The 14,384-nt window shown below is 35.0% G+C and overlaps 1 protein-coding gene across 9 annotated transcripts in view; it reads left to right on the top strand.

Moving 5' to 3' along the window:
- LIN54 (lin-54 DREAM MuvB core complex component) overlaps positions 1-12,628 on the top strand; it is an 89,596-nt gene extending 76,968 nt beyond the window's left edge. For all 9 annotated transcript variants that reach the window (XM_037529042.2, XM_037529045.2, XM_037529038.2 and 6 more), the window contains exons 12-13: positions 4,118-4,320; positions 6,364-12,628. In XM_037529042.2, coding sequence (XP_037384939.1) covers positions 4,118-4,320; positions 6,364-6,565 — 405 coding nt within the window. In that variant the 3' untranslated portion in view covers positions 6,566-12,628. The remainder of the gene's footprint in view (positions 1-4,117; positions 4,321-6,363) is intronic.
- Positions 12,629-14,384: the final 1,756 nt, after the last annotated feature.

Below are 14,384 nucleotides of genomic sequence, written 5' to 3'. Positions count from 1 at the left end.
AATCTAGCCATCTTTTGAAAATATTGGGCTAGCAGAAACGTCATGATGCATTTTTGCTTGAAAAACAAAAAATATGACTTTTCCGATAACCCAATAACTTTAGGATGGGCATACTATAAAAATTTACTTCAAAACTGGGAGACTTTGATGTTGTAGTTTGACTGTATTGTCATCCCAAGGACCTTAACTTGAAGAATATCTTCCCTCCTCTCAAGCAGGACTTCAGAGAAAGGATACTTTGGTTTTGTCTTTACAGCTTGGGAGGTCTCATTAACTGATTTACCAGCTCCTACTTGTTAGTCATCACACCTGAAAATGTGTATTGATCAGTTTACTAATTTTCAATAAAAATAATGCCAAAGTGGATTAGAAAATCTACAGCAGTGCCTTAATTAAGGAGCAGTGCTACCCATGCTCCCCCATGCCAGTGGGGGAAAAAATATGTGTAAACAAACAGCCTGCATCCCATGGTGCTGTCCTGAAAGTAAAGATTTATTTTGTCCAAAATGCCAGTAATGCCCTGAGAAGAACACTGTTTTGTGGAAAACTAAATTCTTTTAAGAAGTAAGAAGTTTGCATTGTGAGCATAAAAATATAGGAAAAGAGGAATATGGACTATTGCAAGATGAGGTTATTGGTCATTATGAGGTGATTGCACCCATTTTTCCAATTTCACCATCCCACTAAACTGACTTCTAAAATGTATGGCTCAGGCATCTTTTCTAGAGAATGTAGTTGATAGTGTGCTTTGAAAGGTCTGCTTTATATAAAATTAACAATCTAGTCATGCCCACGATTAACTTGGGTTACTGTCATTGGTTTCTTGATGTACTTGAAACTCTTTGCTGACAGTCTTTTGAATTGAGTCATTTCTGCAGTTAGCTATTCTTATAATTATATTTTCATTCTTTCAGATTTCATATTCAGGGGAGACCTTATTTTTAGTTTTGGCCTAAGGCCTACCCATCTACACTTGGTAAAATAGCACCACCAAGGAATACTCTCTCCCCTGTTGAGGCTTGCTCTGCTAAAGGAACATGTACTTGTAGTGTCTTCTCACATACAAAATGTGTGTACTGTATTCTCTTGAGTAGTGGATTCTAATTTACATATTTCAATGGTTACTCAAATGTAGTAAAAATAACATCTTGTTAGTCCTAAGTCAGTACAAGCGAAGATTGTGACCAAGATTATTTTCAAAGGTCTCTTAAGTAATATTTCAAAGTCCAAAATCCAGTCAATTTTATCCACTGTCAGAAAAGATTGATTCTTTTGTTTGAATACCTGGTAAAATAGGTGGCTTCTAAAAACCATGTCATGCATATATGCAATTAACAACAGGCAATCTTTTTTATTAAACTATCAAACCAAGTCTGGAAAAGAGAAGAGGTGGAAATTGTTGTAAAGCTGGGTAAAGAGGGCAAAGAAACCCTTTCACATATATGGCACTGAGCAATTGATAGCATATAGAATTCGAATATACATGGACTAATCATTTCATTGAGTTGGTTAACAAATCTGTGAATTAATAGAATTAGAAAAGACAGTGGACTGACTGGAAAATGTTATAAGAGGGGGCCTCCCTGGTGGCCTAGGGCTTATATCTCAGCAGTACTGCCCAGAGGGCCCACCGTGACGGCTTGAGTTGATCTGGCCACGGAGCTAACCCACATATGGCGCAGCAGACCTCTACTGTCTTGCCCACTGGTCTCCTTAGCAGTGTATTTCAGTGAATATGCCTGTTCTGCTCCCAACTCTGTCTCTGGTGAAATCTTTCACCCCTACACCTCTAGCCTACACCCCAGTGATGGCCTGAGTTGATCTCCTGGCCAGGGAGCTAACCCACATATGGCACAGCAGACCTCTCCTGTCTTGCCCGCTGCTCTCCTTAGCATTGTATTTCAGTGAATATGCTTGTTCTGCTCCCCACTCTGACTCTGTTGAAACCTTTCACCCCTACACCTCTAGCCTACACCCCAGTTCTTCTATGCAAAAATAAATAAAATCTAAAAAAGAAGAAAAAGAAAATGTTATAAGAGAGAATCTTTGACATTCAGGACATAACAAAATGTCTAATAACTAATTTGTTGTTCCAAATGGTTAAGAAATTAAAGAACTTAGAATACACTAAATTGTGACTAGTGGTAGCTAAGTGGCCCACTATGCATCAGCTGTGATGCTGTCTCACAGTTTGAGTTGAATTGAATCAACTTTTTTGGTCCTATTGATCTGCCTCTCTATAACACATTCACCTGCCTTTCACAGTGTGTTCATTGAATGTGTGGAGTGTCCACATTATTTAAGTGGTTATATCTTTTCTTATGAACTTCCCTTCCTTTTTTTGTTCTTTCTGACCACAGGGAAAGTTGAATAGCAAAACTAAAAGGGTGCTTGAGCTTCTGAGACATTATTAGTACCTTTGTTATGGTTCTAAACACTAATCCAAATTAACATTATTGGTATCTTTTTCCCTCCTATGTCAGGGATTTTATATCTTCATTAGACGCTTATCAAGTGTTGCTTTAGTTAGATTCCCAGACTCACAGTAACCCAACTAACTCAACCTGTATACCTATTTTTTTCCTTCTTGGTAAAATATTAGTGTATTAAAAGAAAGGAACAGAGTAAATGTTTAAGTCCTGCAATCCCGTCATGCCAGAGATTCATAATATGATCCATTTATGTTGTTAGATGCTATAGAAAAGGAGAGTAGTTGTATTTATTTATCTAACTGACATAGGTTTAATGAAGGAAATGCAGCTGACAAAAGAAGCTCATATTTATTTACTAAGAATACGGGAAATATACACTAAAGAACAAGGAGATCTCAGTTCCCCTCACTCCCCAAATCAGATAGTAAATATTGAGAAGAGTTGTAACATACATTGTTGGAGGGAATTTGGGAAAGGCTTCCATTATACAGTGCTGATGAGATGTGAGGTGCTATGGTAACTTTTTGAAAAAGTAATCTGGCCAGGTCTATTAAGATTCAAATACACGTGCCAGTGATTGCAATTTGAGAAGTTTTGCTCATAGAAATAAAGGTTTAATAAACATAAAAATCATTTAATGCATTGTTTGTAGGATTCAAGAACTGGAAATAAAATAAATATCAATCAGTAGGGAAACAAATGCCCAACTGAAATGTGGCCCATAACAGCGATTAGTACCCAGCTACCAAATAGAACAAATTTATTCTATGCCGGGTGACTTGGAAGAAAGGATTCCACGAGGTAGAGCAAGAAAAGGGAGATGCAGAAAAGAGTATATGATTTTGTAAAATCTGGAAAAAAGTTGACGTATGTATTTTTAAGTTGATAAATGTACATGTGCACAGTTTTTTTTTCATATACATATATATATTTTTTAAATATTTATTTTTGCATGGAAGAACTGGGGTGTAGGCCAGAGTTTGGGGGCTGGGAGGATTCTCCAGAGACAGAGTGGGGAGCAGAACAGGTAGATTGACTGAAATTCACTGCTAAGCGGAGCAGTGGATGAGACAGGAGAGGTCTGCTGCGCCATATGTGGGTCAGCTCCCTGGCCCGGGATTGAACTCAGGCCTTAGCTGGTGATAGCACTGAGACTTAAACCTAGGCCACCAGGGAGGCTCAAATACATATATTTTACATGAAAGTTCACAGTGGGTTATTAAAATAGGGAATCTGGTGAGAAGTGAGAGATAAATTCGAACTAAATAATAGCATCTATTAAATATCTCTAATGTGAAATTGTATGTGGGGGGCGAGGAGGGGAGATCACCAGCATGTTAATGGTGACTTGATTAAGGTGGCTGAATTCTGGATAACCCTTAAACTTGTTTTTAGTGTTCCATTCATATTCTTTATAAAGAACATGTTATTCATGTCAGAAGGAAAACTTGTAGTGGGGAGAAGGTTGACATGAAAAGGACTCAAGCACAAACATTGTATAACCTCTCTCAGTCTTGTTCATATTCACTTAGCTCTTTAGTATTTGTCAGCAAGAGAGGTTTTCATTTTATCTTCGGTCAGTTGACTAGTTAATTCTCTTCTTTGTTGATTTTACCATGGAGTCTACTTACAGTCATGTTTTTTGGTTTTTTGATGTGGAAGCTTTTCTTTTGTAAATCTTTTAGGCAAAAATAATGTGTTCCTCAATATGCAAATGTATTGGCTGTAAAAATTTTGAAGAAAGCCCAGAAAGAAAGACATTGATGCACTTGGCAGATGCTGCTGAAGTGAGGGTACAGCAACAAACAGCAGCGAAGACTAAGTTATCGTCTCAAATTTCGGACTTGCTTACTAGGCCAACACCAGCTTTGAGTAGCGGAGGAGGAAAGTAAGTCAGTATTTTAACCTTTTTTTGTAGTTTTACATCACTATACATTTTTAGTAAAGCTTCCTTTTGGGGGCAAAATTTAGTTCAGACTTTTAGTTATTATAAAACCAGTTTTTGTATTTTCTTTCTGTCTTTGGTTACTTGTGGTATATAAAGAAATTTAAAGTTAATAGAAAAACCACTGTAGCAGTTCTAAAATGCACAGTGATACCTTAGTTCATTATGCTTAATTTGATTTCTCCCTATTAAGATGAAGTAATTATGTAATTTGACAAACCCCCAGGAAAATCAAAATTATTACACCTTCTACTAATGTCATTCATATTTTTTGTATCTTCTCACCTTCCCTTGCCTTTTTCATGTCCTTGTAATACTTTTCCCATACCTATCACAAACTATTTTACTATAGCTCCTTATTTCACTGGTCTCCTGAGTTTTGGAGTTAAAAGCTTTATAGTGTCAGGCTGACATAAGTTTAAATACTATCAGTGCTTTGTAGCACTTTAAGAATTAGACAAGCATGTCATTTCTCTGAGCTTTTGTTTTCTTATCCTTCAAGTCACCCTTGCCACAGAGCTGAGAGGAGTACAGCATTTCTATCTCAGTATTTGGCAGGGACTATTACAACATAGTTTGCATAATTTGCTGTCTTGGATGTGTAGTAGAGTCCATTACAGTTTTCTTTGAGGGATTATTAAATGGCTTGTATTGCAAATGATATGTTATTTAAAATGCCTAAATTGAAATAAGATCCAGTGTTTTAAAAAGTAAGACTTCCTTTGTACAAAATGTATAGGTTTTAGTTTAAAAGAAGCTTACAACTGGAATGTAATTAGGAAATGGTTTGCTACGTTGACTAAATTAAGTGGAATGGGCAGTCACCTTAATGGGGATTATAATGTTTCTGGTCATCTGCTCCCAATAATCTTTCAGATTATTTCATCTTTATCTGGAGATAAAAGACATTGCTACACTAAAATATTTACAGTTATGTTTTCACTTTGGTAAACTGCTTATGATACTATATAGTATAAGAGAAAAATAATATGTTATAATCAAAACTGTAAATAAAAGTCATACCTGATTGTTAACAAGCTTTTTGTCTTTGAGTGACAAAAATCTAAATTTTTTTTCTGTAGTTTTCAAATATTACATAATGTGCACTACTATTATACAGTACTAGTAATCATACAATATTATTGTAATAGTCACATTCTTACAATATAAATTTGTTTTTTTACATTTTAAGATTTCTTTACTACTGGATAGCAGCCTACATCTTCAATTATCCTCTCTTGTCATAATGGGCCTTAATTTCAGACTTCATTGTTTTGTTTCTCAGCTTATATTTAATCATGACAGTTTACAGGTGACTGAGTTGCCTGGCTTTGTCTCCGAAAGGAAATCTTGATTACAGTATAGCAAACCTTAGGATAAGTTGCTCTAATATAGTACTTAATAGTTCAGGTCTTTATGAATGAAACTCCATGTATAGAGCAACATTTGGTTTTTCTTTTATTTTTTGAAATGGAACAGTGCAAAATTTTTACAATGTATAGGACTGTGAGAAAGTGCTTTATTTTTGGTGTTAGTAGAAAGAAGATAGTGTTTTCAGTTCCCAGCATTACTCATTTCATTCATTTAGTGAATATTCTTGGTATGTCCTTGTGTGAGGCTCTGTTGTAGGCAGCAATAAATAAAATTGTGAATTCTTGGAGCTTACAATCATGAATTGGGAGGATGTCTGTGGTAGAAATATCTAACATGTAGAATTACATCTTTTAATTAACCAGATAACCTTGTTTAGGTAATAAGACATAATGTAAAAATATGTATTTCTGAACAATATTTTTGAATAATAAAACTAGGTCTAACTTTTTAAAGCTCTTTGGGATGTGCTTTGCTCATTGCACAAATTGTAATGTTCACTCTGATGGTGAATCATGAAAATGTCAATATATTTCCAAATGAAAGAATGTCATCCACTGTTATTGTGATTCAACACCATCATCATTTCCCTTTTTCTCTCAAAAATCATTTCAGATTGCCATTTACTTTTGTAACTAAGGAAGTAGCTGAAGCCACGTGTAATTGCCTTCTTGCCCAGGCTGAGCAGGCAGACAAGAAGGGAAAATCAAAAGCAGCGGCAGAACGGATGATACTCGAGGAATTTGGACGATGTTTGATGAGCGTCATCAATTCTGCAGGAAAAGCAAAAAGTGACCCTTGTGCCATGAATTGCTAACTCTTGCACAAAAGACTGACAAATGGAACTGTACAGAAAATTTAAGGTGCAGGGACACTTGATTTTCTGGAAGATAGTTTAACAATTACTGTATTGTTAATTCAGTCCTTGTGAGACCTGAAATTATAATATTGAAAGAGAAGAAATTTTAAATGAGGAAGTTAGTACATTTAAAATCTTAGTTAAATTTGCTCATGCCCCCTTTAAATTGAATTTTACTTTATGTATTATATAGATTTTTAATTTTCTTGGGTTTCTTAAGAATTAGATGTTCTATCCTTCTGATTCTATTGACAGAACATTTATAAACTGCTATAATTTATAATGTATGGTGTTGTATGGCTTTGTTCCAGTAGAAAAACCCAAAGAAGCATTGATATTACCCAATGATCCTTTGGTATTCGATCTATAATATAAGCAGGTAGAAAGTCTACATAAACAAATTCTTATGAAACATATTCAGATGACATTTTGTGTTTAGTAAAGTACTATCTTTTTAAGAAAAAATCAATTTTTAGAGTGATTCTCAAATAATATCTTATTGTCACTTTGGGAATGCAGAAGAGGAAGTATCCATAAGCACACTTTTAAAATAAGTCATTTTGAAATTTTAAAAACAAGAAAATGTTAAAGGACAGAAAATAATTCTCAGTGGGCAATAACTTTCTGTAGTATGTTCTAAGAAATGCTCTGGGATGTTTTTATTTTCTTTCAAGGAGGCGTGGTATTTGAAATAATAAATTGTGAAAGTGATTCACAATGAGAGGTGCATCTGAGTAGAGGTAACATTATATCAGGTATCAAATTTGGCTTGGATGGCGAAATAAAGAATTTTGAAGCTCTAAGAAATGAATTTAGGGGAGAATTTTTCATCATTACAAAATTCTCATCATACACTTTTGAAGCCAGTGTGTAACTCTTGATGTAGTGAAACGGGCCTCCTGACATAGCTTTCAAAATTGTACTGGGAATTTTTTTTATAAGGGAAGTGTAATATGGCATTATTTCTAGCCAGTGATTTGGTAAGTGGAAAGTATGAGTGTTTTCAAATAATTACTAAAACTACAGAAACCATTTTCAGTAATTCAAAATTTAAAGCTTTATGAATTTAAGAGCCTATTATGGACTCTGAATTTTATGACAAGGAAAAAACCATGTTGAAATTCAGGCATTTTGTTAGATACCTAATCCTCAGTAATTACTAGTAGATGATTATTGCATTTCCTACAAGGAATCTATAGTTGTATGTATTACGTGTGTATATATGTTCATATGAACAGCAAGGTATAGGCAATAGAAATTAAGTAATCCAAAAGAGGATTCCGTTATTCATTAAAGTGTATTTTGAAATTTGGATTTATAAAATTCCAGTGCAGTAACTTTAAATGTAGATAGTGCAAACATTCTTAGCACCTCACTCTAGTATGTTTAAAATTAAAGTTTGTATAAATGTAAATTAGTGTAAGAGGATAAAATAATATCTAATCAAGTTATTTTTTAAAAGATTACAATACCTTTTTGGTCTAAACCTAAACTTTGTTCATTTTGTACATATTCTGTGTTTAATTCTAATTGCACCTTTGTGATGTGTATTTATATATACAGTGTGCAGAAAATGTTTGTGAATTTGGATTACACTTGTAGATTATGTATGATGACATTGCTTGAGAATGTTTTGCTTGTAAAAATTTGAAGGTGCAATCAAATGCTACTAGTTTTTCTGATTATCAAGAAGCTATCTAAAGTATTAAGTGTTTTCCTTCCTGTGTAGTACTAAACAACATTTTGTATTTAGGCATTTGCATCAAATTGCTGAACAAGATTAATATCCACATTAACTCAACAATTTTAAAAGACTATTGGGGGGTTGGGTATATAATTTTTTAGCTCTATTTACATCCCAAAGTAGAAAGATTAAATTTATATTTACTAGAGCTATTCAAAGAATACACTTTTCTATATTGTAAAAACAGGACAGCAAAGTAAATCATACAGAAAATAAACATTTATACTATTCTGTAAAAAAAGTTTTGCATTTTTTCTTTAATACCACCACTTTTAACCATTTAGCATGCAAGAACTCTTTAAAAATAAGTGATTTTAAGTAAATTTGTAATTACCTTTGAAAGCACACAACAGAAATACAAATCTATCATTTTTCCCCATTATGAACATAAATTGCTTTGAAATGAGAATATTTGTCTTCTTTTTTTCCCTACTGTTTCTTTCAAGGGTAGAAAATCAGTCTATTCTTTTAATGTTTGATGTTCTTATGGTGAGCGCCTTTCTTAATTTCCTTTTTTCTCAATAATAACAAAATGCAACCTGTAGGTCTTACCTCTTGTACTAAGTGGGAAACAGAACCTTAATGTTATAGGTAGTAAAACTATAAGGGCAGTGACTTTGGGAAGGGACAACTGCTTTATTGTCTCCATTCTTTGATATGGACAACTGATATTTTTTGGTCTTACATAAAATATAAAAAAAAAAACCTTTAGAAAAAATTTTCTATTTTTATTGCTCTGTAACACAGATAGGTAAGAAAATGTATACTATGTAAATGAAGCTTCAGAACAGGACTTCCAGCCCTCCCTGTGATCATATTGCATCCCTTAAACATTTTATTAATATATAGGCATTTTGGAGCAGCAATCCGAAGGAAAGGGAAGCCAATCAACTAGAGAACTTTACTATTGGATTATTTTCTATTCTGTAAATTACTAATTAGAGCTTTTTGTTAGGTTCCCTATAATGCACATTTTATCATTTTTTTAAAAAGATTTATTTATTATTACAAGAACTGGGGTACAGGCCAGAGGTGCGAGAGGTGAGTGGATTCACCAGAGACAGAGTGGGGAACAGAACAGGCAGACAGACCAAAGTACACTGCTGAGGGGAGCAGCAGGAGAGTCTGGAGAGGTCTGCTGCACCGCGTGGGTAGTTCCATGGCTAGGGATCGAACTGGCAAGGCAGAGGCTGTGGACAGCTTCGCAGCGCTGTGCTCAACCCCCTGCGCCACCAGGGAGGACTGCACATTTTATCATTATAGACCAAATGTGAGCTTCATATGATCCAAGTGATTTTATTAGATGAGAGTAATAAAGGCTTTTTTTAAGATTAAAAATTTCCTTTTAAATACCAAGTTTAATGAAAGCATTTAAGTCAGTTTTAGTTTCCATTGAAAAGCAGTAAAGTATATTTCAGGGTAATGTTTATTGTAAGGTCACAGACTTTAATGCTGTAATTTATTGTACTAGAAGATGAAACCTAGCAATATATTAAAAATACATCGTTACCAAGTTGGACTTAAACCAGGAATAAAAGGTTAAGCTAACTTTTTTTTAAGTCTGTTTCACTGTATCAACATACAAAAGAAGAAAAGCTATATATGATCATCTCAAAAATTACAGAAAAATGACCTTTTGGATATACAAAATCTACTGAATTGTCTGCTCAAGGGAATGAGTATTATATAAATTAATTTTTAAAAACCTAGAAAAATCATCTGACAAAACTCAGCACTCATGATTAAAATAAAAAGAAAATCGGCAAACTAGGAATGCAAGGGGTCTTCAATCTGATAAAAAGCATTTATCAACACTCTATAGCTGGGCCTCCTTGGTGGCGCAGGGGTTAAAGACAGCGCTATCAAGCTATCACCAGCCATTGCAGCACAAGTTCTATCTCCAGCAGGCCAGGGAGCTGTCCACATGGCGCAGCAGACCTCTCCTGCCTCGCCCGCTGATCCCCTCAGCAGTGTATTTCAGTAGATCTGCCTGTTCTGCTCCCCACTGTCACTTGTGAATCCTCTCATCCCCCACCCCGCACCTCTGGCCTGTACCCCAGTTCTTGTGTATACATAAATATATCTTTAAAAAAAAAAATCTCTATAATAACAGTAGCCCTTCTCCCTCCCCCATTCCCCCTGAGTAAGCCATGGAAATAAGAAGATACCTATTTGTGGTTGATGTGATAGCCTATATGGAAAAGTCAAAGGATCTTTTTTTAAAATCTGCTAGCACTAATAAGTGAAATAAGCATGGTCAATATGCAAAATCAGTACAATGAACATCTGGAAACTGAAATGTTAAAATTAGCATTCATAGTAGCAAAAAAACATGAACAAAATGTACAAGATCTGTGCTAAATGTAAAAAACATTAATTAAAAAAATGAAATGATCTGAAAACATACCCTGTTCATGAATTGGGAGAGTCTACATTTAGATTTCATTTCTCCCTCAATTGATCTAAGGATTCAACATAATTCCAGTCAAAATCCCAGAAGGAATTTTTGTAGAAATTAACTGATTATAAAATTTCCCTGTAAAGGTATGACTAGAATAGCCAAACATTTTTGAAAGAAAGAACAAAGGTGGAACTCCCTCCTTAATTTAAGATTTCTGTGTGGCTAATCAAGATAGACCCTTGGATGAATAGAACAAAATAGAGCCATGAAATAGACCTTATTTTATTATTTTTTTTTTAGACCTCTTATTTTTACAAGAGTTTATAAAAGGTTATCCACTGGAGAAGAACAGCTTTTAAACAAGTGGTGCTGGGTTATCCAAATGTAAAAATTGAACCTCAACTCATACCACACACCAAAATTAACTTGAAAGTAGGTCATAACCTAAATGTAAAATAAAAAACTACAGAATATCTAAAAGAAATCTGTGTAAGGTTAGGCAAAGATTCTAAGAAGTATGACCCCTAAAAGAAAAAAAAACTGACATCAAAATTAATAATGTCTGCTTCTGAAAATACACAAAGGAAAAAAAAAGACATGGAGAAAACATATCTGATAGTGCACTTTTTAGTTCCAGAATATGTAATGCTAAAAAAGAAAGCAACCAGCCTTCCCAAATATGCACAAAAGACTTGAATGGGTATTTCATGTCAGATTATGTCAATGGCAAATAAGCCTGTGAAGAGATTCTCAGCATCATTCGCCATTATGAAAATGGAAATGAAAGTCACAGTGAAATATCACTGCACACCTATTAGAATGGCTAATTCAAAACAAAACATTGCCAATACCTGTACTGGGGGAAAGGATTTTCATACATCCCTGATCAAAGTGCAGAGGGTACAAGTTTTTCCAGTTTGTTACAAAGTTAAACATACACTTACCATATGACCCATTGTGTGGATATAGTGCATTTTTATTCATCAGTTGGACATTTAAACTTTCCCCACTTTTTAGCTTTTATGGTGCTGAAATCTGTGTACAAAGTTTTTGCATGGGCATGTTTTATATTTCTATATACGCCTATCATATTTGTTGAGTCTTCCAGCAATGTTTTACCTTTTGCCAGGCTGCTTTACAAAGTGTCTTGCTATTTTACTTTCCCACAGTGTATTCAGTGTTCTAGTTTCTGTGCATTCTTGTTAATACTTATTATCTATTATCTATTTTACTATAGCCATTCTAATGTGTGTGAAGTGATATCTCATTTTTTTTTCATGGTTTTGATTTGTATTTCCCATACGATGATGTTGAAAATATATTTGTGTGTATAGGCCATTTGTATATATCCTTTGAAGAATGTGCTCGTATTCTTTACCCATTTTTAAAATGGGGTTATTTGTCCTCATTGTTATAGTTCTTTTTTATTCTAATTACAACTCCTTGATCAAATATATGAATTGCAAAACTTTCTGTGAGTTTTCACTTTCTTGGTGGTGTCCTTTCAAGCACAAGTTTTTAATTTTGGTGAAATCCAATTTATTTTTGTTGCTTGCTTGTGCTTTTGGTGTCTTGGCCTACAAAACTATTGCCAAATTCCAGTCTTTACTCTGTTTTCTTCTAAGACTTATAGTTTTACCTCTTTCACTTAAGTCTTTGATCTATCTTGAGTTAATGTTTGCATGTGGATATTGAGTTATTCCAGGAATATTCGGGGATGAGTAGGAGGAATAAATTTCTGAAGAATAGCTTTTTGTTGTGTTTTCTTCAAAGGAAAAGAGTACAAAGGTGCTGAGTAGAAATTCGAAATCACTCTGATCAAATATAAAAAAATATTTCATTTAAAAAAGTTCAATGTAGGGCCTCCCCGGTGGCGCAGCGGTTGAGCACTGGGTTGCGAGGCTGCCCGCAGCCTCTGCGGCGCCGGTTCGATCCCCGGCTGCTCCCCAGCCACCAGAGGAGGGTCCCACATGGCGCGCAGACCTCTCCTGCCGCCCGCTGCTCCCCTCAGCAGTGTACTTTGGTCCTTCTGCCTGCTCTGCTCCCCGCTCTGGCTCTGGTGAATTCTCTCACCCTCCCGCGTTTCTGACTATACCCAGTGCATGTACAAACAAACAAACAAACAAACAAATAAAAATACATGCCTCTTAAAAAAAAAACAAACAAAAAAAAATTCAATGTAAAGCATATCACATCAAGTAAGTCTGCTATCAGACTTGAAACACTTTTACTAGGGCAGGAACTGTAGTGCTAAACACAGTGACGGGAAAGTCTTTAGTGTTTGTCTAGTTTATCCAGCATTTAAAGAAATAATGCAAAACACTACTTTCTTAAAATACAGAATATATTATTAGTACATCAGTCAAATGTAACAGCAAAGAACATTAGACACTACAGATGTAAAACCTGTTTTAAATAAAGGTCAGGTACAAAACTTGGATTTATATAAGCAATAAGTTAAAGGTGATTTACCAATAGGCTTCCTTTAATAAAGATTTATCCTGGTGCATCTCAGCTCATTCTATTGTAAACAAAACTACAACATTCAGATTTCACAGCAATAGCTCTTCTATAAAATGTAGTACAATTCTAGTTACCTTTTAAAATTTAAGTCTCTGAGGTAGAACAAACATCAAAATATACTATTTAACCTCAATAAAATCCAATTTTTACCTAGTCATTAATTAATCTTTTGCAATTTTCAGTTTTCATATTAACTAATTTGTGAACATTCGCTCAATGGCAAAAGAGTAGAGATGTTTTACATAAACGAGTAATGTGCTTGTTTTGTCCATTAAAATACTCCCATTTGTGAAAGTGCACATACATGTTTTCTGTTTATCATTTCAAATATGGGTGTGAAAGAATGAAGAAAACTGTCCTTAGTGTGTCTCTATCTTCAGATTTAAGCTTATAAATTTCTGAAAAATCCCATTGTCTCAATCAACCCCCTTTCCAGTTGATCAAGCACATGCTACAAAATTCTACTATTTAGCAATGAAAATAGGTATCATTTTCATCTCTTTGTAAACATGAATAGACTTCAGAAGGAGTAGCTAGCATCAAAATAAAAGGCTTCTTTCTTTTCTCATTCTCTGATGAATTTTGGGCTCTTCTAATAGGAGTCAAGTCAATATCCACTCCCTTTTCAAAAATAGTTTTCAAAGTCCCTGGACAACAGATTGTGAAAAGTATATTGCCTGTGTTCTTCAGACCACATTCCCCTGCTTGGTTGCAGCACAAGGAACTATTTCATGGCTCACATGTTTACCCTCACCTACTAAAGCATAAACATTTCTTTTTTTTTAAGATTTATTTATTTATGCATTTAAGAACCGGGGTGCAGGCCAGGTGTGCGGGAGGGTGAGAGGATTCACCAGAGACAGAGCGGGGAACCGAACAGGCAGACTGACTGAAATACACTGCTGAGGGGAGCAGCGGGCAAGGCAGGAGAGGTCTGCTGCCCCATGTGGGTAGCTCCGCCGCTGGCCGGGATTGAACCCGCAGTGCAGAGACTGTGGACAGATTCACAGCGCTGAGCTCAACCGGCTGTGCCACCAGGGAGGCCCAACATTTCTATTTTAAGGTACACTGGGAAGGGGATTTTTGTGGCATTTGATATTTTGCTTTAA

Source organism: Talpa occidentalis, unplaced genomic scaffold (genome assembly GCF_014898055.3).
Source record: "Talpa occidentalis isolate TD23 unplaced genomic scaffold, MPIMG_talOcc4v2.1 talOcc4.6, whole genome shotgun sequence".
Classification (NCBI taxonomy): domain Eukaryota; kingdom Metazoa; phylum Chordata; class Mammalia; order Eulipotyphla; family Talpidae; genus Talpa; species Talpa occidentalis.
The sequence above is the reverse complement of the archived record's forward strand: the minus strand, read 5'-3'. Positions and strand labels throughout refer to the sequence as shown.